At 43.8% G+C, this 26,029-nt stretch overlaps 1 protein-coding gene across 1 annotated transcript; it reads right to left on the reverse strand.

The window, feature by feature from the left end:
• Positions 1-1,664: 1,664 nt before the first annotated feature.
• Positions 1,665-21,558, reverse strand: LOC129703465 (uncharacterized protein C4orf45 homolog). Its single transcript, XM_055645946.1, has 5 exons — positions 21,261-21,558; positions 17,219-17,451; positions 15,355-15,413; positions 10,083-10,206; positions 1,665-2,063 (listed from the first exon to the last, which is right to left on the reverse strand). Exons 1-5 carry the CDS (start codon positions 21,340-21,342, stop codon positions 1,980-1,982), a joined length of 582 nt encoding a protein of 193 aa, XP_055501921.1. The 5' UTR covers positions 21,343-21,558; the 3' UTR covers positions 1,665-1,979.
• Positions 21,559-26,029: the final 4,471 nt, after the last annotated feature.

The raw sequence follows: 26,029 nt of genomic DNA on the forward strand, positions 1-26,029 counted from the left end.
CTGTTCCATACTAAATGTTCCACTTTATACTCCTGCAATTTACTCATGAGCTAATATCACTTTTAACCCCACTTGAGGAACTTCAAATATGCCTTCATGGGAGAGGTGAGGACTGAACCAAACTTGTTATAATTGCATAGTGTGCAGTACATTTTACAGTGAACGAGATCAATCTAAATTTAATTTGTATTGTTTGAATTTTGTGGTCCAGGGACTTTGTATGGGAGGTTACACAAAAAAGCTGGAGAAACTCAGCGGGTGCAGCAGCATCTATGGAGCGAAGGAAATGGGCAACGTTTCGGGCCGAAACCCTTCTTCAGACTGATCGGGGGCGGGGGTGGGTGGGGACAAGAAAGGGAAAAGGAGGAGTAGCCCGAAGGCTGGGGGATGGGAGGAGACAGCAGGGGGGCTGAGGAAGGGGAGGAGACAGCAAGGACTAACAAAATTGGGAGAATTCGATGTTCATGCCCCCGGGATGCAGACTCCCCAAACGGAATATGAGGTGCTGTTCCTCCAATTTCCGGTGCTGCTCGCTGTGGCCATGGAGGAGACCCAGGACAGAGAGGTCGGAGACGGAGTGGGAGGGGGAGTTGAAGTGCTGAGCCACCGGGAGGTCAGCTTGGTTATTGCGGACCGAGCGGAGGTGTTCGGCGAAACGATCGCCCAACCTCCGCTTGGTCTCACCGATATAGATCTGCTGACATCTAGAGCAGCGGACGCAATAGATGAGGTTGGAAGAGATGCAGGTAAACCTCTGTCGCACCTGGAACGATTGCTTGGGTCCTTGAACGGAATCGAGGGGGGAGGTAAAGGGACAAGTGTTGCATCTCTTGCGGTTGCAAGGGAAAGTGCCCGGGGAGGGGGTGGACCGAGAGGGAAGGGAAGAATTCACAAGGGAGTTATGGAGGGAGCGGTCTTTGCGGAAGGCAGATATGGGGGGAGATGGGAAGATGTGGCGAGTGGTGGGGTCACGTTGGAGGTGGCGCAACTGACGGAGGATTACTTTTTGTATGTGACGGCTGGCGGGGACGGAGGATTACTTTTTTCGTTTCGCCGAACACCTCCGCTCGGTCCGCAATAACCAAGCTGACCTCTCGGTGGCTCAGCACTTCAACTCCCCCTCCCACTCCGCCTCCGACCTCTCTGTCCTGGGTCTCCTCCATGGCCACAGCGAGCAGCACCGGAAATTGGAGGAACAGCACCTCATATTCTGTTTGGGGAGTCTGCACCCCGGGGGCATGAACATCGAATTCTCCCAATTTTGTTAGTCCTTGCTGTCTCCTCCCCTTCCTCAGCCCCCCTGCTGTCTCCTCCCATCCCCCAGCCTTCGGGCTACTCCTCCTTTTCCCTTTCTTGTCCCCACCCACCACCGCCCCCGATCAGTCTGAAGAAGGGTTTCGGCCCGAAACGTTGCCTATTTCCTTCGCTCCATAGATGCTGCTGCACCCGCTGAGTTTCTCCAGCTTTTTTGTGTAACCTTCGATTCTCCAGCATCTGCAGTTCCCTCTTAAAGACTTTGTATGGGGTTGCTCATTGATTGAAAGATCAATGATAGGCAAAGATTTGATGGTTTCTGCAAATTGAGATATTTAAAAATAAAGAATGCAATCTATAAATATCCTAAATGGTCTACATTGATTAAGCAATCTGTGAATTCCAAATAACTTGAATATTTTTTTATTGAATGAGCTTCTGAATAATTGAATTTATTAAAGTAAGCAGAGTGAGAATGTTTCTAATGTGACATCGTTCTTTGTCTGCAGTGCTGGAACTATGCTTGGAAATTATGAATATAGTTAATAGATATTTTCTGATCATTTTAAAATAGAATGTAATACAGTGATTCAATTAATCACATACTATTTGAAAACTAAAACCTAATTGATATATTAAGCTTGCTGAACACTTTCATTGGATTTCAGTCATCAATTTGGAAAAAAGAAAGATGAGAAACTAATGAGAAACTACTGCGGTCTGAACTAAGAGCTATTGATGACAAGTTGTTCATCATAGTCGACTGGAACAGCAACAGGTTCTTCACAGGGTGGTAATGGCTCACAATCCTGGAGGTAAAGAAATGATCACAAAATTAAACGGCAATGTTGCAAAACAAAGTCGCAGAATATTTTTGATCACATCTGTTTAAACGAGTGGTATATTTAGTTTGGTTCAGAGATACAGTGCAGAAACAGGCACTTCGGCCTGAGTCCACACCGACTATCAATCCCCGCACATTAACACTATCCTAGGGTCAATTTACATTTATACCAATCCAATTAACCAACAAACCTATATGCCTTTGGAGTGTGGGTGGAAACTGAAGATCAGAGAAAACCCCACAGTCACGGGGAGAACGTACAAACTCTGTACAGACACCATCCGTATTCGGGATTGAACCCGAGTCTCTGGTGCTATAAAGCAGCAACTCTACTGCTGTGCCACTGTGCCGCCCCTTATATATTGAATAACAACATCTAGAACATATAAATTAAGTAGAATCACTTGGATCTCTAGAAAGATCAAAGCAATGCAATCCAGGTGTATGTGTCTCAATTTAATTACAGAGGCATAGATAAGGGAGATACCCAGAACCTTTTGTTCCCCCTTGGTAGAGATAGCAAAAACAAAATACATCGCTGGAATTTAGAAGATTGAGGGGGGATCTGATAGAAACTTACAAAATTCTTAAGGGGTTGGACAGGCTAGATGCAGGAAGATTGTTCCCGATGTTGGGGAAGTCCAGAACAAGGGGTCACAGTTTAAGGATAAGGGGGAAGTCTTTTAGGACCGTGATGAGGAAAACATTTTTCACACAGTGGTGAATCTCTGGAATTCTCTGCCACAGAAGGTAGTTGAGGCCAGTTAATTGGCTATATTTAAGAGGGAGTTAGATGTGGCCCTTGTGGCTAAAGGGATCGGGGGTATGGAGAGAAGGCAGGTACAGGATACTGAGTTGGATGATCAGCCATGTTCATATTGAATGGTGGTGCAGGCTCGAAGGGCCGAATGGCCTACTCCTGCACCTATTTTCTATGTTTCTAAGTAAGAATAGATTTAAGGTGAGAGGCAGGAGTTATAAAGTAGATGTGAGGGATAAACATTTTTTAATAGGGTGCTTAATATCAGGAACTTGCCACCAGAGAAGGTGATGGAATCAGATATTATTGCTGTGTTTAAGAGGCATTAAGAGAGAACCTTGCTTGGCAAGGCATTAGAAGGATACCGACCTAATGGGTTTAGTGTAAATGAGCAAAATGGTTAGCATGGACATGCTGTAAGTGCGCAACAAAGGAAAATCCCTGGTTTCTGCTAATCATAGACTTTTCTTTTGTATACAGTATAACCAGGCATTTTAACTAAATATTGGCATGCAATAATGTCATGAAATAAATGAATGACATTCAATGAGCAATTAAAGAGTATTTCCAGCAACATTGGAAATCAATTGCTGTGGGACACCATTTCCACTTTTTAGCCTCAACAGAAAAAATTATTTGCACATTCTTGATATCAGCTTGTTTTCTCTCATTTGCGCTGTTGAGAGTTGCTTACAGCATAGCCCCATGCACATTTCAGATACTAATTTTCTCTGGGATTTATTTAAATATAGGTCACAGTAACCTTCTAGAGAGCCTAACTCAACATTCTTAGAGTCTGGAGTAACTGTCTGCAGGATAATTAACTGTGGGGTCATCCAAGTCTAATCCAAATGTCATCCAGTAACTATGTACATTACTTTGTAGCAATGAAGAACAAGAGGATGTCTATCTTTGACGGTAATAAATTGTATTTGTTCCTGGGATCAGATGGTCAGGCCATGAATACCACCGTTTGGTCTGCAAAACGTTTAAGAGTTAGAATTTTCTGAACCATTGTCAAATTGAAAACGTTCTGTCGACTTAGCCATGTCACATGCTCAATGCATGTGTTAATTTTCACTGGCAAAAGCAATAAGCAGTGTTTGATACATTTAATTTCACCTTGTTTGATATTGTGAGGAACAATCAGAATAACAGGATGTACCTTTAGAAAGGAGATGAGGAGGAAGTTCTTTAGCCAGAGGGTAGTGAATCTATGGAATTCATTGCCACAGACAGCTGTGGAGCCCAAGGCATTCGGTATTATTAAAGCAGAGATGGCTAGGTTCTTGATTAGTAAGGGTGTCAAAGGTTGGGGGGAGAAAGCAGGAGCTGAGAAGGAAAAATAGATCAGCCATGACTGAATGGTGGAGTAGACTCAATGGGCCAAATGGCCTCATTCTGTTCAGATATCTCATGGAAGTAATTTTACTTTCTCTGAACGAGTCATAGACAATGCAGCATGGGAATAGGCCCAACTGGCCAATATCCCTCCAAACCTTTCCTACCCATGTACATGTCCAAATGTCTTTTAAATGTCGTAAATATCTACTTCCTCTGGCAGCTTATTCCATGTGAACACATTGCCTGCTCAATTCCATTTTATACCTTTCCCCTCTCATCTTTAAACTTTCTATAAGATTCCCTGAACTTGGAGAATAGATGGTAGCTATTCACCTTGTCTATTTCGCTCCTGATCTTGTAAACCTCCATAGCCTTCACTCAACTAAAATAATAATCCAGTCTCTCTTTATAACTGAATCCTTCCAGACCTGGTAACATTCTCATCAATCTTTATTGTACTCTTTAGGCAGAGATTAACCTGATCCCAGCTGTCGCTATCTGATATATACCTTTTTCTTGACCATATTCTCATTATTTCTGATCATCCAGAATTTATTATCTCTGCCAGCCTTGCCCTTCAATCTAACAGGAACATACTGGCCCTGAACTCTCCCTACCTTACATTTCCAAGCCTCCCACTTACCAGGCAGGCATCCCTTTACCTGCAAAGAGCTACTCCAGATGCAGTTTAATGTGGGTAAATGTGATGTTATCCACTTTGTCCCTCAGCGGGACAAGCAGGATTTCTGGAGCGAACAAATGGGTGACGTTTTTCTGGTCGAGACCCTTCTTCAGACTGATATCTGAATGGTATCAGATTAGGAGAAGAGGAAGTGCTATGAGACCTGGGTGTCCTTGTACATCAGTCACTGAAAGTAAGCAGGTACACAAAAATGCTGGAGAAACTCAGCGGGTGCAGCAGCATCTATGGAGCGAAGGAAATAGGCGACGTTTCGGGCCGAAACCCTTCTTCAGACTGATGGGGGGTGAGGGGGAGAAGGAAGGAAAAAGGGAGGAGGAGGAGCCTGAGGGCGGGGGGATGGGAGGAGACAGCTCGAGGGTTAAGTAAGGGGAGGAGACAGCAAGGGCTAGCAAAATTGGGAGAATTCAACGTTCATGCCATCCGGACGCAAGCAACCCAGGCAGAATATGAGGTGCTGTTCCTCCAATTTCCGGTGTTGCTCACTCTGGCAATGGAGGAGACCCAGGACAGAGAGGTCGGATTGGGAATGGGAGGGGGAGTTGAAGTGCTGAGCCACCGGGAGTTCAGGTAGGTTATTGCGGACTGAGCAGAGGTGTTCGGCGAAACGATCGCCCAACCTCCGCTTAGTCTCCCCGATGTATATCAGCTGACATCTAGAGCAGCGGATGCAGTAGATGAGGTTGGAGGAGATACAGGTGAACCTTTGTCGCACCTGGAACGACTGCTTGGGTCCTTGATTGGAGTCGAGGGGGGAGGTGAAGGGACAAATGTTGCATTTCTTGCGGTTGCAACGGAAAGTGCCCGGGGAGGGGGTGGTACGGGAGGGAAGGGAAGAATTGACAAGGGAGTTGCGGAGGGAGCGGTCTTTGCGGAAGGCAGACATGGGGGGAGATGGGAAGATGTGGCGAGTGGTGGGGTCACGTTGGAGGTGGCGCAAATGGCGGAGGATGATTTGTTGTATTTGCCGGCTGGTGGGCTGAAAGGTGAGGACTAGGGGGACTCTGCCCTTGTTGCGAGTGCGGGGATGGGGAGAGAGAGCAGTGTTGCGGGGTATGGATGAGGCCCTGGTGCGAGCCTCATCTATGGTGGCGGAGGGGAATCCCCGTTCCCTGAAGAACGAGGACATTTCCGATGCCCTGGTGTGGAACGTCTCATCCTGGGAACAGATGCGGCGTAGGCAGAGGTATTGGGAGTAGGGGATGGAGTCTTTACAGGGGGCAGGGTGGGAAGACGTGTAGTCCAGATAGCCATGTGAGTCAGTTGGTTTGTAGTGTATGTTGGTCAGAAGTCTGTCCCCTGCGATGGAGATGGTGAGGTCAAGGAATGGTAGGGAAGTGTCGGAAATGGTCCAGGTGTATTGGAGTGCCGGATGGAAGTTGGTGGTGAAGTGGATGAAGTCAGTCAGTTGTGTGTGGGTGCAGGAGGTGGCCCCAAAGCAGTCGTCAATGTAACGGAGGTAGAGGTCGGGGATGGGGCCCTGGTACGTATTGAACAAGGATTGTTCAACGTACCCGACAAAGAGGCAGGCGTAGCTGGGGCCCATGCGTGTGCCCATAGCTACGCCTTGTGTTTGGAGGAAATGGGAGGAGTCAAACGTAAAGTTGTTGAGGGTGAGGACCAACTCCGCTAGGTGGAGGAGAGTGTCAGTGGCTGGGTATAGGTTGCTCCTCTGGTCGAGGAAGAACCGGAGGGCTTTGAGGCCATCCTGGTGGGAGATGGAGGTGTAGAGTGACTGGACGTCCATGGTGACGATGAGGGGGTGAGGGCCTAGAGAGTGGAAGGCGCGGAGGCGACGGAGAGTGTCTGAGGTGTCTAGAACATAGATGGGAAGGGATTTGACCAAGGGGGATAGTATGGAGTCAAGGTATGTGGAAATGAGTTCGGTGGGGCACGAACACGCAGAGACAATGGGTCTGCCGGGAGAGCCGGGTTTGTGGATTTTGGGGAGAAAGTAAAAACGGGCCGTGGGGGGCTGGGGAACGATGAGGTTGGAAGCTTGGTCGGGCAGGGCGTGGGAATTGATGAAGTCGGTGATGGTGCTAGATATGGTGGCCTGGTGCTCGTCAGTGGGGTCATGGTCCAAGGGTATGTAGGAGAACGTGTCCGAGAGTTGGCGCATGGCCTCAGCGTTGTAGAGATCCGAGAGTTGGCGCGTGGCCTCAGCTTTGTAGAGAATGTAAGTAATGCAGGTACAGCAGGCAGCGAAGAAAGCTAATGGCTTCATAACGAGAGGAGTTGAGTAGAGGAGCAAAGAGGCTGTTCTGCAGTTGTACAGGGCCATGGTGAGACCTCACCTGGAGTATTGTGTGCAGTTTTGGTCTCCTAATTTGAGGAAGGACATTCTTGCTATTGAGGGAGTGCAGCGTAGGTTCACGAGGTTAATTCCCGCGATGGCGGGAATGTCATATGATGAATGAAAGGAACGACTGGGCTTGTACTCACTGGAATTTGGAAGGCTGAGAGGGAATCATAGATACATATCAAATTATTAAGGGATTGGACATGCTCGATGCAGGAAATGTTCCTGATGTTGGGGAGTCCAGAACCAGGGGCCACAGTTTAGGAATAAGGAGTAGGCCGTTTAGAACCGAGTTGAGAAAAAAAACAATTCACCTAGAATTGTGAATTTGTGGAATTCTCTGCCTCAGAAGGCAGTGGAGGCCAATTCACTGGATGCATTCAAAAGAGAGTGAGTTAGAGCTCTTAGGGTTAGTGGAATCAAGGGATATGGGAAGAAGGCAGGAACGGGATACTGATTGGGGATGATCAGCCATTGAATGGCGGTGCTGGCTCGAATGGCCGAATGGCCTACTCCTGCACCTATTTTCTATGTTCAATGCTTCTAACTTCTGTTTAAAAGTTCCTGTTTAATACCAGCATCAACTTTTAGGATTTGAACTTTTGGATCAGTTCTACTCTTTTCCATACATTTTAATACTAGTAGAATTATAGTCACTGTTCTCAGTTTTCCCCCACAAAGTCTTCATTCAGCTGCCCTTTTTTAATAGAGCTATCTACATAAAGTGCTGGAATAATTCAATGGGTCAGACAACATCTCTAGAGAACATGGTTATGCGATGTTTTGGTCAGGACCGTTTTCCATGCCAAAATGTAATCTATCCATGTTCTTCAGAGATGCTGTCTGACCTGCTGAGTTACTACAGCACTTTGTATCTTTTATGGCAAACCAGAACCTGCAGTTCCTTGCATCATCATATTAACTGAGACATTTTTCCCAAATGCATTTAACATATTCCACTCCATCCAAGTCCTTGGTACTGTGACTTGCCCCAGTTGGAAGGTTAAAATCCCTCACTGTTACAACCTGATTATTCTTGCAGCTATCTAATTTTAAGTTCGATTTACATTGTCTTTATGTGCAACCTATAATACTCCTACTTATGTCACTAGTGTTGCATGTTTTCCTGGACTTTCTGGGTGAAAAAATATTGATAAAAGTTAATTCAAGAAACATAGAGTAGAAACAAAGAACTGCTGATACTGGTTTACACAAAAGGACACAAAGTGTTGGAGTAACTCGACGGGTCAGGCCGCATCTCTGGAGAACATGGATAGGTGACGTTCTGGGTCGGGACCCGTCTCAGGCTCCAGTCTTTCACCCCGGGACACTAGTCGGAAGAAGGTTCCTGGCCCACAACGCCACCAGTTCAAGAAGCAAGCCGTGTTTCCAATCAAATCCTGTCATTAAATGTGCCGTTTCACAGCAATGGCAAAGAAGACCGAGTATTAAAGTATCATTCTGGGCTCAGCATCCAGTGAATTCCACTTCCCTCCCTCTGTTTAAACTGGTGAGTACCTTCGCTGAAATAATTAATTAATAAAAATAATTTGCAATCTGGTTTCTCAACTCGCCGTGTTCTTGATTCAACCACAATAAAGGAAAGATAACAAATATTGTATACTGTATTGCTAAATAAGTTTCACATTTTTTGCTTCCCCAAAAATGCAATGGTCATTTTGGAAACTAGTTGAGGACCAGGATAGTCCTCAACATTCCTGTTATTACTGGAAGCATTGTAGCACAATGGTACTGCCTCACAACAGCAGTGAGCTGGGTATGATTCTCTGTGTGGTGTTTACCCCATCCCCCTGCCTGTGTATCTGTGGGATTCTCGCTTCCTCCCACATCCCAAAGATGTGCTGGTAGCTTATTGGCTACTGCAAATGATCCCTTTGTGTAGGTAAGTGGAAAAACAAAATTCTCCATGGTTGATAGACATGTGAGAGAGAATAAAGGGTTCAGGATTTTTAATTAAAAAGGTATAGGACTCATGGGATTGCACCTTTGGGAACTGATGAGGGCCCAATGGACTAGCCTCCTGTGTAATCGTAACTGAATCAGGAATATAAATGTAATTAATCTAAATTAACTTGTGTGACTGCAAGATGCTTGCAGGCAAGGTTCCATTATAATATTTGAGTACAGTTTTGATGGAATACATGGTGCGAATGTGGTTAAATATGCAGTGTTTCTGACTTCAGAATATTACCCACATGCATGTGAAAATAGAGTAATGCTCGCAAAGTAATGTTCTTCTCAAAAGGCCCCTTTCCTTAGGAGAGCACATTGGGAATTCAGGCACACAATTCTTCTGATTCTCCATTCACAAATTATGCAGCTTTGAAAGGCATCAAATGAATAATGTGTTGCCAGCTCTGTATGTATTGCATTGCAATGTAAATGCTGGATACAAAAAACAACTAAGGTCTCCCGTTCCGTTCATTAGTCTTCAGTCTGTAGAAGGGTCTCGACCTGAAACGTCCATCAGTCTGAATTAGGGTCTCGAAACATCACCCATTCCTTCTCTCCAGAGATGCTGCCTGTCCCACTGAGTTACTCCAGCTTTTTGTGTCTATCTACCCCAATAATTTAATTCTCCCCACATTCCTGGCACCTACCATCAGATTCCACTGCTCACTGACACACAACGAGGCAATTTGCAGCTGTGCTTTAACCTATCCATCTACACATTATGGTGGGTCACAGGACACTGGAGCACCTCCAGGAAAGCCATGCGGTCCCAGAAATCATGCAAACCCCACGTAGACAGTACCAGAGGTTTGGATCAAATCTCGGATGCTGGAGCTGTGAGTCGTGACACTGTGTCATGTGCGATTTAATTCTTTTCTACTAGTGAATGTCAAAAAATACCTACCACTGCTGGATCAAATAAGGATGACTCCGAAGTGTGAATGGGCCCCAATCTTCTTTTTTTAAAGGGCCATGCCAGGAAGGCTCTGCTAAGTGGTTCACGATCAAGTACAGGAGGAGGAGGTTGCCTGGCAAAATAATGAATATCACTATTTTTATGACAGTTTATAGAAAAAATCTGTAAATCAGTTGTACTTGGATATAGATATAGAAATAAAGAAAATTAAACAAAGATCTCAAGCTTATAGCGATCCATCGCAGAGATGCACATGCTGATGTAATGAATTTCAGAAGGTGACAGCTTCCTACAGAACCACTGATTGTGACAAAACTCCTTCATAGAGGCAAACTGCACTGGGGCGACACAGTTGCGGCCTTACGGCGCCAGCGACCTGGGTTCGATCCTGTCTACGGGTGCTGTCTGTAGGAAGTTTGTAACTTCTCCCTGTGACCTCGTGGGTTTTCTCCGGGTTCTCCAATTTCCCTCCAAAGAGGTTAATTGGCTTCGGTAAAAATGGCAAATTGTCCCTAGTGTGTATGATACTGTTAGGGTATGGGTGATCGTTGGTTGGTTGGTGTGGACTCCATGCTACATCACTCAACTAAACTAAACAACTGAATTGGGTCCTTCAGCCTAACTTGCCAATGCCAACCAAGATGCCTACTCTGGTCTCATCTGCCCATGTTTGGCCCACATCAGAGACCTTTCCTATTCATGTACCTGTCCAAATGTCACGCGCAGTAGATATTAGTTTAAATTTAATTGATAACTTTTTGAACTAATTGCTTTAACATGAAGGTTTTGACTAAAATTAATGTGCCAAAAGGGTATAGTTAATATCAAAAATCTATTAGTGATGACTTGGAAGTAACAGCCACAAACCCCACAATTGCCACTACCCTGAGATCTCGCATCAACATCTCACAGCTTCATGTTCTTTGTTTAACGATGACGGATATCACCCAAACACATAGCCTGATACTACATAACACATTCCCCTCCCCTTGCAGGATATGGCACATAATGGGTGTCGGCCGCAGCAAACTAGTGGAGATGAGAGTGGCTGCAAGTGTACATGCTATATTTGAAGTGGTATGGTGGAGCCCATAGTAGAGATGCAACATTGACCGTGTCAGTGATGTGATAACCTTGTTTCAAATCCTTCTCCTCGCATCCCATTTCCTCTTTGGCTCACAACCTCTGGATTTACACACTATTGATAGTGTAAGAGTGCACGGCTTGTTTTCCACAAGCCCACACAACAATCTCAAACGTAATCCTCTCAGATGCCAAAACTGTCAGACAATGGTGGAAGAGCAGACTGGATGAAAATAAAACTGAAACTTCGACCCACCAGCTTTGATGCTGAAGTTTAATGTGGGATCATCACACACAAATGGCCTGCAGTTGGAACAGAGGTGGATGCACAGTTTGTGGTGCAGGTTCCATCTGCCCAATGGGGGGCACGGTGGCGCAGCAGTAGAGTTGCTGCCTTACAGCACTTGCCGCGCCGGAGACCCGGACTCAATCCCGATTACGATCCCGATTGCTGGCTGTACCAAGTTTGTATGTTCTCCACATTACTGCATTGGTGTTCTCTGAAAACTTCGGCTACCTCCCACACTCCAAAGACGTACAGGTTTTGTAGGTAAATCGAATTGGTATAAGCAGGGTTGGCCTTAAACCAATTGGTCCAATTGCTCCCAATTGGGCCCCGCGCCTAAGAGGGCCCCGCACTAGAGTAATCTACTCTCAGCTCGGGTGGAGGGGAGGAGAGGAGTGGAGAGAGAGTAGAAGGGTGGAGGGGGAAGAAAGGGGTAGACGGAGATGGGGGTGTGAGGGGTGAATGAAGAAGGGGGAGAGGGGGAGGTGGGTCGTTCCCTCCTGTCGCCGTGCTTCATGCACACAGCCCCGGCTTCACCCTCTCTCTCACCGGGGAGAGGCGGTTAAAATCAATAACCCCACTCTCACCATCGACGGCACCACTGTCTCCCCATCTCCCCAGGCCCGCAACCTTGGCGTGATCTTTGATTCCACCCTCTCCCTTGAGCCTTACATCCGCCATGTCATTAAAACCTCCTTCTTTCATCTCCGCAACATCGCCAAACTCAGACCCTCTCTCACACCCCCCGCTGCTGAAAGACTCATCCATGCCTTCATCTCCTCCTGACTGGACTATTGCAACTCACTTCTCCTTGGCATCAGCTCCACCTACATCAACCGACTCCAACTGGTCCAGAACGCAGCCGCCCGACTCATCACCCACACAAAATCCTGGCATCACATCACTCCAGTCCTCAAACAACTTCACTGGCTTCCCATCTCCCACCAGATCACCTACAAAATCCTGATCCTCACCTACAAAGCCCTCCACCATCTGGCCCCCCCCCATCTCACTGACCTCCACCTCTCCCCCTATCAACCCTCACGGTCCCTCAGATCCACATCAGCCGGTCTCCTCTCCATCCACAAGTCCAACCTCCGCAGTTTTGGGGACAGAGCCTTCTCCTGGGCAGCTCCCAGGCTCTGGAACTCCCTCCCCCAACTGATCCGCAATTCCGTGTCCCTCACCATCTTCCAGTCCCGCCTCAAGACCCATCTCTTCACCTCTGCCTATCCTTAGCCCCACGTCCCCCTCCCTTTTCATCTGTGCATTAATTGCCTCATATTGTGTTTTGAATTGTATTCTGTCTTTACTTTGTGTACTAGTCATGTCTCTACTATTTATTTCATTCCCCTTACATGTTTTTCCTCTACCTGCTAAATGTTTGTAAGGTGTCCTTGAGACTCTTGACAGGCGCCCATAAATAAAATTTATTATTATTATTATAACAATAGAGGGAGGGCCGGGCCGGGGAGCAACATCTTCCAGTCCCGCCTCAAGACCCATCTCTTCACCTCTGCCTATCCTTAGCCCCACGTCCCCCTCCCTTTTCATCTGTGCATTAATTGCCTCATATTGTGTTTTGTAATTGAATTCTGTCTTTACTTTGTGTACTAGTCATGTCTCTACTATTTATTTCATTCCCCTTACATGTTTTTCCTCTACCTGCTAAATTTTTGTAAGGTGTCCTTGAGACTATTGAAAGGCGCCCATAAATAAAATTTATTATTATTATTATTATAACAATAGAGGGAGGGCCGGGCCGGGGAGCAACATTTACAAACCTCGGCCTCGGCTCACACCCCTGGCATCCACCCCGGCATCCGCTCCCGCTGCCGGCCCTCTCCCTCCCTCCCTCCCTTCCCTTCTTCCCTCCCTCCCTTCTCTCCTTCCTCTCTCGCTTTTCCCTTCTCTCCTTCCCTCCCTCCCTTCTTTCTATACTTCCCTCACTCCCTTCTCTCCTTCCTCCCTTCTCTCCTTCCTCCCTTCTCTCCTTCCTCCCTTCTCTCCCTGCCTCCCTTCTCGCCTTCCCTCCCACACACATCACGCACAGACAACTAACACACACACAACTAACACACACACACAAGTTGGGATGGGGTAGAGGCCCATAGGGACGGATGGTGCTGAAGCCCAAAATCTAATGCCTGGACTTGTTTTTCACCAATGGTTATTGGTTTTCTAGGATCTAGTTAATTAAATCACTTTTTTTTTCATTTCACAGTCACTAAAACATGCGATATTGTATGTATGTACTTTTCAGAGGTGATCTACAATTTTGTTTGATACTTGTAGACTTACATGCATGCAATTTTGTATTAAAATGGAGCTTAGATCTTTTTGGCCCATTAACTCGCATGCACATTAAGTGCACATTTTGATTTATAAAGTCTATCGTAGACTTTATTTATATTTCTATGATTCTACAGACCTTGGCTGGGAATCTGGGGTTCACCAAAATCATTCCCAGTTGGGCTCCCGCACCTCCTAAGGCTGGCCCTGGATATAAGTGTAAATTGTCCCTAGTATATAGAACAGTGTTATTGTGCGGGGATTGCTGGTCGGTGCGGACTCAGTGGGCTGAAGGACCTGTATCCGTGCTGTATCTCTAAACTAAACTAAACTAGAGCATGAAGTTGCATGAGGAGTCCGTTGTGCAGGATGTAACTGAAAGTGTTGATAGAGCAATCTGCAGGTGAAAACTGAAGGGCCTGCATAATTAAATGCTTGGTGTTTATAACTAGCTGTTCACTGCGTGCTCACACAGCTTTTGTGCTTGTAGTTGGGCCTGTGCTTCTCAGCATATTTCAGTGATAGCCTCATTGCTAGCTGGCAGTTCAAGTGTTGTTTCTCACTGATATGAAATGGGACAATTGGATTCAGCATTATTACAGAATATTAGCGTGTACGCTTTTGAATAATGTAACATTGGAATCAATACCTAGCTTTCTAATTCAGGGTTACCTTTGTCACCCCCGCATCATTTTTGCATCAGTCACATTTTGAGCTCAATGTGTTGCTGATACAACTGGAGAAACTTGCCCATTAATACATGATGAATGGCCACAGAGTCAGGGAATACTCAGAATAAAATATATCCAGCGAGTGAGTGGATCGTTAGTGGTGCAACCCTGTCTACACAATTGATCTTCCAAAATTAAGCAGTAAACCCTCATTATAATGGACCAAAGGGGGAGGGGGGGGAGAGGGTGGTGTCCGTTAATGACCATATATCTGAGTAATGGATTATCATTGTATAAGTAGTAGAAAATCACACATGGACACACAGTGCTGGTGTAACTCAGCAGTTCAGGCAGCATCTCTGAAAGAAATGGAGAGATGACCTTTACGGGTTGAGATCCATCTTCAGAATCCAGGTGAGTTGGCAGTCCCAGCCTAGCTGGTGGCAAGAGGAGAGCCGAGGATTGGTGGAATCAATGTTCGCGGCCCACATGTGGCTGGGGGGCAGGTAAGGGATGGTAGTGGTGGCGGCAGTGGTAGGGACAGGGACAGCCTGGAAGCTGCTGAGGAAGCTGTGTGGGCTGTCTGTGGCGGCAGTGGGACCGTCCTGAAAGCAGCCAGGGAGGCAGTGCAGGGCAGAGGTCTGGCCTAGCGGTGAAGGTTGGTTGGTCTGTCCTCTTTAACCAAAGTCCATTATAAAGAGATCCGTAATAATGAAGGTTTACTGTATTTCAATGTAAAATACTTGAGATCCACAAACAATAATAATTCCATATTCACCATGAAGGACCATTATGTGCTGGTGAAGGGTACTTAAACACCATAAGAAAACTTGAATTCAAATCATTTTGGTTAAATGTATGGATGTGGTTTCAAGGGTGCTGTGTTCAAGTCCACATTCAACTTTCTGGTATATCCAGAGGAACATACCAAGGATTTTGATAACGATGAGTCACTTTATCTTCAGCACGGTCTCGGAATTCCCCTCGCTAAAAACAAGATGTATAAAGAGAATGGTGAACAATAAGATGGGATTTTCTCTATATAAAAGTTAATAGTTCCCTCTCAAAGGCAATTTTGCTGACCATTAAAATAATCTCATAAAACCAGAAGCAAAAAATACCACTTGAAATTCACCTTGAATTTTAATTGAATTATATTTGAAGTATATTTGTAGAAAACATTGCCTATATTAGATAAACACCATTTAATTAAATGCACATTACCCACATAGCCCACTTAATGATTGATAATGTGAACAAAGATATGACCAAAGATCCGCATGTTCTCAAACTTGGCTCCTGAGTTGTGTACTTTAACACGTCAAATGCAGATTTGTAACATTGTTTCTTTCTTGAATGAGTTATGAAATAATCAATAAATCATTTAACAAATGACAGAATTAAGGATTTAATGTTCATATTATTTCTGTCTTGTGGACAAAACCATTATTAAATACAAACTTAAAGCACACTGCATTGGGGGTTCAGTATTGATGTGGACAGAGAACTGGCTGGCAAACAGGAAGCAAAGAGCAGGAGTAAACGGGTCCTTTTCACAATGGCGGGCAGTGACTAGTGGGGTACCGCAAAGCTCAGTGCTGGGACCCCAGTTATTTACAATATATATTAATGATCTGGATGAGGGAATTGAAGGCAATATCTCCAAGTTTGTGGATGACACTAAGCTGGGGGGCAGTGTTAGCTGTGAGGAGGATGCTAGGAGACTGCAAGGTGACTTGGATAGGCTGGGTGAGTGGGCAAATGTTTGGCAGATGCAGTATAATGTGGATAAATGTGAGGTTATCCATTTTGGTGGAAAAAACAGGAAGGAAGACCTTTATCTAAATGGTGGCCGATTAGGAAAAGGGGAGATGCAGCGAGACCTGGGTGTCATGGTACACCAGTCATTGAAAGTAGGCATGCAGGTGCAGCAGACAGTGAAGAAAGCGAATGGTATGTTAGCTTTCATAGCAAAAGGATTTGAGTATAGGAGCAGCGAGGTTCTACTGCAGTTGTACAGGGTCTTGGTGAGACCACACCTGGAGTATTGCGTACAGTTTTCTGTCTCCAAATCTGAGGAAGGACATTATTGCCATAGAAGGAGTACAGAGTAGGTTCACCAGACTGATTCCTGGGATGTCAGAAAGATAATTTGAAAGCACATTAACCAAAATTAATTAAAAAATAAATAGGATTGTCGATCTTAATTTAAATTTGAAATGAAAAGATCAGAATTAGCAACGGTGAAGCAGTGGTAGAGTTGCTGCCTTGCAGCTCGTGCAGCGACAGAAAACCGGGTTCCATCCCGAATACTGTTGCTGTATGTATGGAGTTTGTATGTTTGCTCAAATCTTATTGCATTTATGTTTAATCTGCTGCATTTCCACTGATGATTCACTGGGTTTTCTTTTGTTTTATCAGCTGCAGCTGCAATGCATGGATTGAAGAAATTTCTACTAAATTCCTAAAACGTATCTATCTCCAAAACCCGCTATTCATCGTTATTCAAGACAAGGTGAATAATTCTGAACAAAAGAAATGGCCAATGCAGGAAGCGAACGGAATCACTGGACATTGACCTTTAGGAATACAATTCTGAGATTTAGATTATAGAGTAACACGCACAAACTTTTACTCTGTTTCACGCCCCTTCTCAGGCACTGGATAGCCTGATACTGAAGATGGAAACACTCAAATCCTTGTGATCTAATCTAATGCATCATTTGGTCTAACAAACTTTGACTAAATAAATGAACAGTAACAATTAATATTTATAGTTGTAAATTTAGTACCTTGATTTGCATGCCACTGAAGAGATTTGTTCTATTTAGATAATTGCCTAAACACTGGCCCCAGCCAATCTCTCCTACATCGCTGTCCCTGCGTTTTTGAAATGAAGCACAAGGTGCAGGACGATACAAGTAGTTTAGGTCGCCGGTACTTTCAGGGGAGATATACCTACTCTCACCGATATAGTATGGGTAATCTGCGTGTTTTGTTCTATAATCGCTTGATGCATTTGGTCCTGGAAAAAGAAAACTTGAAATGTAACAGCAGTTCAATCCATATTTCAATACTTTGATTTACTTATCAATTCTCAAAGTATTATCAGAACAGAAATAACCCATTCAGTTCTTGAACCTGTTCCATCACTAAGTGATTTAAAAGCTGAGAATTCCAGCCACCTGCTGGATATCCCTTTTTTATTCTTGTCCTGAGAAATTATATTCATCTCATTCATTGTTTTCTGTCATAATTTTATATGCTTTTATATCTCTCCTCGCCCTCATCCTTCCTAAAGAAAACAGTCAGTCATTCTAATCTACTCGTGTAGATTACATTCCCTCCTTTTTCCAAACAAATAGTCCTCCGTCATTTTTGCCACCTCCAACGTGACCCCACCACTCACCACATCTTCCCATCTCCCCCCCCGGTCTGCTTGCCGCAAAGACCGTTCTGTCCGTAACTCCCTGGTCAATTCTTCCCACCCACACCAGCCCCTCACCGGGCACTTACCCTTGCAACCGCAAGAGATGTTACACGTGTCGCTTTACCTTCCCCCCTCGACTCCATTTAAGGACCCTAGCAGTCGTTCCAGGTACGACAGAAGTTCACCTGCACCTCCTCCAACCTCATTTATTACATCCGCTGCTCTAGATGTCAGCTGATCTATATCGGAGAGACCAAGCATAGGCTTGGCGATCGTTTCGCCGAACACCTCCGCTCGGTCCACATTAACCAACCTGATCTCCCTTTGGCTCAGCACTTCAACTCCCCCTCCTATTCCGAATCCGACCTTTCTGTCCTGGGCTTCCTCCATTGCCAGAGTGAGCACCACCGAAAATTGGAGGAGCAGCACCTCATATTCCGCTTGGGCACTCTGCACCCCAGCAGCCTGAACATTGATCTCCAATTTCCGATAGCCCTTGCTGTCTCCTCCCCTTCTCATCTCTCCCTCAGCCCTCTGGCTCCTCCTCTTCCTTTCTTCTTCCCGCCCCCCCACCGTGCATCAGTCTGAAGAAGGGTTTCGGCCTGAAACGTTGCCTATTTCCTTCACTCCATAGATGCTGCCGCACCCGCTGAGTTTCTCAAGTATTTTTGTCTTCCTTCGATTTTCCAGAATCTGCAGTTCCTTCTTGTACATTCCCTCACTCCACTATCTTCCATAAATGTTTACAGGACCTTCTCTTAAAACCTCACTCCTTCCTCCAATTAGATGACTAGAACTCACCACAATACTCCAGTTGAAGTTGAACTTGTTGTTTAAGTTGATTCAGTATAATTCCATCTTGTCTCTCCTCATTTGTCTGACCAAAACAAATCGCCCCAAATTGGTCTGCAATTAAACGTTATCCCTGTCCATTCCAGCACCCTGTTTATATACTACCATATTTTATGACTATCCTGTTTGTGGCTTGCAATGCAGCCTGGTTTTATCACGTACAAATTTAGAAAATGTGTCCTGCACCCACAAATCCAGGTTATAGATCAAGAGTGTTTTATTGTCATATGTCCAAGATAGAACAATGAAATTCTTACTTGCTGCAGCACAACAGAATATGTCAACATAGTATGATATGATAAATGACAGAAATACTGATCCATGGGGAACACAATTCATCTTTCTTCAGTCTGAAAGGACTATTCACTACAACCCTCTGTTATCTGTTACTTGGCTAACTTTGTATCCATGCAGTCAATGTCCCTTTTATTCCATATGCTTCAGCTTTGCTAATAACCCTGTATGCCATATTGCACCTTATCAAAAAACCTCTTGAGGTTCATCTACAGAAAAAAACACCAATAACCTCATCAGCTCTGTTCTTCACTTCATCAACAAGTACACCCAGTACATCGCTCCAGTACATCGAGCATGTGGACTGGACTTTAGACTTTTTATAAATGGCACCAAAATATGGCGACTCGTGCATGTGCGAGAAATGTAAACAGAATTTCGGTGTGCCGTGCTTACGTGATAATAAAGAATCATTGAACCAAATTCTATCAGATTGGGCAAACATAATTTATCCTCGATTTGGCCTTAATTTATCTATTTTCTTCCAGGTGGCTATTAATCGTCCTGGATCAATGTTTCAAAGGTTTTCTTACCTCCAATGTTAACATGACTGGACTGAGCTTATCAACAAGAGAATAAAATGAATCACTCCACAGTCCTCTGGATCCACTCCTGCATCCCAAGAGCATTGAACCATTGTAGTCAATGCCTCTTCAATTTCCCCCATTTCCCCTTTGTCTCCAAATCCTTGGCTACATTCTATCCTGTCTTGGTGAAATATTTTAACTTCAGCCAAATCTTCTAATATCTTCATGAAATTGATTTTTTTTTAAATGTATTTAATGCTTCAGCTATCTCTGTCACTTTTGCTTTGGAAGCAACTTCTCCCCTGGTGAAGAGAGGTGCAAAGTACTAATTTAGTATTTAACACAGTCCTTCACATCCAAGTACAGGTTTCTATTTTTGTCATTGATATGCACCCCCCTCCCACACCCACTTCTCCATGTACTAACCCAAAGGCTGTCTTTTAAATTATGATCTGATCTGCATTTACTAACCGTTTATCTCAAATTTCAAGCAATAGTTGTGTTCTGCACCTCACATTTCCTTCCTTTTATTCCTCTCTACTACCCCTACTCAATTCTCTTTGTGTACACTTCACCAGACAATTCAGCTATGAATTGGGGCGGCAGGATGGTGCAGTGGTAGAGCTGCTGCCTTACAGCGGCATAGACCCAGGTTCGATCCTGATGACAGGTACTGTCTGAATGGAGTTTGTACATTCGCATTGTGACCTCGTGGGTTTTCTCCTGGTGCTCCAGTTTCCCCCCAACATTTAAAGGAGTGCAGGTTTGTAGGTTAAATTGCTTCTGTAAATTGTCCCCCGTGTGAAGGATAGAACTAATGAAGAGGTGATCGTTGGTCAGCGCTGACTTGGTGCGTCGAACGGCCTGTTTCCATGCTGTATCTCTCTACACACTCTGAGCTATGATTAACCATCATTCAACAGCCTTCCTTGGAGGGCACCAACATCGTTTGTATCACCTAGATAATTGTGGGTCTCCACCCTTACACAGGCATTCTCTTTGCATTCTCCAGTTTTACTAATTTCTACATTGTCAAACATAATTCTGATGAAAATGAAAAGATCATTGAAATGAAGTATTACCTCTTGTTTCATTCTCCACTGAAGTCACCTAACTATTATCTCCAGCATTTTGTTTTTATTTCATTTCAAACTAGGGACCTGGACTCCGCAGGTCTTATCTTATTCTCCTGCTCTACAAACTTTTGTAATTCTGACAGCTGCTTTTTATTAGATCATCATTCACCCTTTTGTCAGGAGCCACATTTGGGAACTCCCTTCCTCAATCTCTCTACTCTCTCCCACCCCCCCCCCCCCCCCCCCCCCCCCCCCCCCTCCTTTCAGGTCCATCTTGAAAACTATCTCTTACCTGTTCTTCAGTATCCAATGTATCAAATTCTGCCTTGTAACACTGTCATGAAGCACCTTCTGGCATCGTACCATGTTGAAGGCGCGATTGAAATGTGAGCTATCGATTTCATAAATTGTTTAAGGTGTGCAACATTAAGATTAGTTAGAACGGAGTACCAATTTAATCTGCAAAATTAAAACACCCTCTTTTTATATTACTTTGGAATAAATGGTTAGTAAATGCATCATGAATTTCTATTTTTCACAAATTATCCCCATTAATTAAAATAATTGAAAAGCCCATAAAGGAATGAAATAAAACACTCCCCTGTGGACGGTAATTGTTCGAGTCCACACAGTGCTACATAAAGTTATTAATTACCTGTAAATACAACGGGTGCTCTGCCTGGATTAGCGGATCTATTGGACTCAAAAGGGTTGTCCCTGCCCTTAAGGAGAGACATGTATTTCCAGATATTTTTGTGCAACTGGAATGTAAAATGTTACCCACGAGAGGCTTGAAGCGAGTTGTATGAATTCATTGTCAATTGAGTCTCCAGCCGGGAGGGAATGTATCAACAAAAATGATAATGACGATGCGTTGCTATGGACACAGATCGGGTTGCAAAGACAGTGTGGTGACGAAGGTCGCGTGAGGACAGACAACACCAAAGACTAGAGAATACCAAGGATTCCATGATCTTTGGGCAGCACAGAGATCACGATAGCGAGAGCAAGGAATCCCCATGCAGTGGGAGAGCAGGATCAGAGGACGCCGAGACGGGGGGGAAAGGACAGGGCTGGCTGGCGATAACACGGACATAAATAGACAGCAGAAGCAGAGGGACAGAGGCAGGGAAAGTGCAGTCAAGAAAGGCACAGGAGTCCAGAAACACAGAGCCAGGGAGACGGCAGAGGCTGGGAGCGAGACCAAAGGGAGGGGAGCATTGGTTTCAAAGTCAAGAAGGGCCGGGGAGGGTCTAGATCCAGATGCACAACTGTGGGCAGAAGCGGGGAGAGGCAGAGGAAAAGAAGCACCCATCAGGGAAGAGCTGGGGTCAGAGATATAATCTGATAATGCCTCAAAAGCTGAAACAGCTTAAGTGGAAGACATTTATCCATGCTAGCTCATACTAATCAATGCATATTCAATCAAATTGCACTTTTAGTCTGACCCTCGCCATAAATTCCAGAAATTTCACCACAACACGTTAGATCCACAGATGTAACACTGCCTGAATTTTCCTTCTGGGTGATATTGCAAATCTTCCAAAACTTGAATCAAGAGCATTTTTGTACGCTTGTGACAGATGCAGTTATTGTTTCTGCTTCCATTTCCTCTGCTCTAAGGTGGAAATATTCACATTTAAGATTTAGTCATCTTCATGCTCATTATATTTGCAATACCATGTTCTTCGTTTTATGAAAGTTAATGTTGCTCTCTTTAAGGATTTTGAATATCTTCACATTTCTCTCCTTTCTGCAAATTGTGTCAATCTAGTGTTTCTGTCACGTTTACTTCCATCATGCATTCCACCACCTCAATAAGTGGAATAGTGCAGGGACTCCACTCGTCTTTCTCTACACATCAAGCCCTAATTGTAATTGTATTGAATAAAAAGTATATGATTGGCAATGCAATAGGCAGTGCAGTCTGCAGTCGTATTTCTCAACAACTGGTCCCTATAGGCAGCAGTGTCTTCATGCATCCATGTGAGATTAGTTAATGAATTAAAAAATAACCCTTTTAAGAGAAGGAAAAATAATACAGACATCTTAGATTTTCAAACAGAGAGTGGTCACGCAAAATTTCAAACAGCTCATAGTAACTTTACAAATCAATTCACAGTTCATCTTCAGGACATATTTAAAATTATGTTTGTGCACAGTTTGCAACTAAAATTAACAGAAGTTCAAACCAGCAAATTAAGGCAGAGTTTTAATTTACCTGTGCAGTATGTCAAGGTAGGTATGGTTGTATATTTTCTTTTGGAACTAGTATAAGTCTGAGAAACTTAACAAAATTGAGACATGCGATGAGCAATGTAATGAAAGAGGCTGGACAAGGCTGGAAATATTTAGTGTTCAATGGAAAAAAAAAATGATGGGCACAAAATGCTGCAGTAACTCAGCGGGACAGGCCGCATCTATGGATAGAAGGAATGGGTGATGTTTCGGGTTGAGACACTTCTTCTACGTCAAGACCCTTCTGATTTTGTACGTATCAATTATAGGTTTATTGCAAGGTGAGAATAAGAATACCCCTCACCTGAGTGCTTATATTGTGATGTGATTCTGAGCAATGATACAATGAAGCCTTTTAAAATGATTCAGCACCTTGAGAACAAACACACATGAACTTAAAACAAAGGTCAATGGAATTCTACCAATGGAAAAAGATGAGGTGGTATCTCACAAAAACCTTAAAACAGACAAATGAAGGCATGTTAAAAGTATCATATTTCCTGGCCCATTACATTGCTAAATGCAAATCATCATTTATAATTGGTGAAAACATTAAATTATCGGTGTTTTTGTTCAGTCTTGGATGATGCTGCTGCTGGGAAAATTAGTGGCACTGCATTGCCAGGTTGTACTATTCCATGTCTCAATTATTAATAATAGAGAAGACATTGAAAGGCAATTGATAGAGAAAGTGCAAACTTCAGAATTGTTTACAGTACATTTAGATGATGTGATTCCTAGTTTTGTGGAGCTATGCTTATGATGGGGCCTTTCATGAAGATTTATATTGTTGTGAAGAACTGTCACATAACACATTTGGTGCTGTGAATTTTCAAATTCCACATGAGCATGGTACTGACAGAACAGATGCAATGACAGGCAGGTATGCAGGTGTAATGGCTAGTGATAGAAGTTGCAGCAGCCAAAAGGTGAGAGGGAATGGGTGCCGATCACCATCACCTACTTTTCCATGCTAAACTGCAGTGGCTGCCCTGTGGTAAATAACTAAAGTGAGTGCATGAAATGTGATGCAAACTTGAAGCCTTTCTTGAAGTCTTTCTGTTTCAAAATAAATCTCCTCCGATAGATAGAATCCTTTTGGGATTTACAAAGCTTGCCAAGCTTGCATTATCTGTCAGATATTTCTGACTACTTCTATCAGTTAAATCACTCTGTGCAGGAATGTGTATCCAGACTTATCTTTCAAAGTTATGATTTGTCTGCCACTTTAAAATGGCAGACAGATCACAGCTTTTATAAAGCAGTCGAGAGTCTAGAAAAATAGTTGGGCACAATTGTTTTTATCGCAATGGCCTTCAAAGAAAGCACAAACATTAATCTCAATATCACTCTCCGAAACAAAATAATGTCATCCTTTCTGAAACAACCTTTCCGAAAAAATTTGTTGCGCATTTATTTACAAGTGTGATATATAGAAAGGAAAGCAATGGCTTTGTGACCTTTTCTCATCTGTAGAAACCAATATGTCGATGCTGACAAAGTTAAAAGAGAAGCTTCAGGAGTTGTAGAGATCTGAAATTACAATTCTAAAACATTACTTTAATTAGCTTCTTGAGAGTCAATACAGAGCAACTCAACAAAATGGCATTCCATTTCTTCATACCTTTTGTGAAAATGGATGTCTAGCAATGCCTACAAATTAGTTAGACACAAAATGTTGGAGTAACTCAGCAGGATAGGCAGCATCTCTGGAGAGAAGGAATGGGTGATGTTTTGGGTTGAGACCCTTCTTCAGACTGACCCTTCTCAGTCTGAAGAAGGGTCTTGACCCGAAACATCACCCATTCCTCTCCAGAGATGCTGCCTGTCCTGCTGAGTTATTCCAGCATTCTGCGCCCATATTTGGTGTAAATTAGTATTTGAAGTTTCTTCCTACACTAAAACCAAGTATCTGTAACAAATCTGCTCAGTTTTGCCATAGTCAGGAAATGGTTGTGTGGTCAGTTGTTGGTGGATTGATCTCTGAATCAGTTGTAAGTTTGTCAGACATAGCTATTAGCATAGAGAGGTAAAGAGAAAGGAGAAAATATCATGTTGGCTCTTGCATTGTCACAGTAATATCTTAACCTCAAGTAAATGTATATGACCACAGAGTAAGGAATTTTGATCTTTTGTGTTATTAAATCCCAAGTTTAGCCTTTGTCACAACTGGTGGTAATTGATTTGCCAGTTTTGTGCAAAGATTTTACACAGGGGAAAGCACTAGTCCTGTAGATTTAGTAAGCCAACAGAAGCAAGACTGAGTGGTGACAACAGCCAAATCTGAGTTGTCTTCAGACAAGCAGGTGGTAAAGTATATTGCTCGGAAATTACTTATAAGGTGGGATGGATTTGGGTTATCCTTGAAGAATATTGTCCACTATGTGAAGTTGGATTGTGGATTCAGGGGTTCCATGAACATGCATATCATTAACAGAGACACAGAGATGGCAAGGAAAAGAAAGAATTTCAAGAATAGGTTGGTGAGCTAGAAAAAAAGTGATCACATGTATAGGAAGGAATTACAGATACTGCTTTAAACCGAAGATAGACACAAAAAGCTGGAGTAACTCAGCGGGTCAGGCAGCATCTCTGGAGAAATAGAATAGGTGACATTATGGATTGAGATTCACGAAGAGTCTCGAACCCAAACGTCACCTATTCCTTTTCTCCTGAGATGCTGTCTGACCCGCTGAGTTACTCCAGCTTTTTATGTCTATCCTTGGGTGATCAGGAATCAGTGGGAAAAAAAGTTGTGACAGTCTATCTTTGCCTCTCATCATTTTATATACTTCGATAAGGTCTCCCCTCAGCTTATGACACTCCGGAGAAAACAACCCAAGTCTAACATTCCCTTATAAGCTACTACTCTTTAATCCAAGAGCATTCTTTAGGTCGAGAATTCCAAATAATCATCCCCATTTGGGTGGATACATTTCTTCTTAACTCCATCCTCAGTAGCCAACAGCTCTTTCAAACTGCGTATCTATTTCAGACTGTACATCTATTTGATCACATGGAATTAATGTACAGGTGATCATTGCTCAGCACAGTCTCGGTGTGTCGAAGGGCCTGTTTCCATGCTGTATCTCTAGAACTTGAAACTAAATGTTACCTGAAGCCCTGCTCTTTAAAGGGACACTACTCAAAGGCATTCTTTGCCCTCAGTGATATAGAATCCTGTGA

Source organism: Leucoraja erinacea, chromosome 1, assembly GCF_028641065.1.
Source record: "Leucoraja erinacea ecotype New England chromosome 1, Leri_hhj_1, whole genome shotgun sequence".
NCBI lineage: Eukaryota > Metazoa > Chordata > Chondrichthyes > Rajiformes > Rajidae > Leucoraja > Leucoraja erinaceus.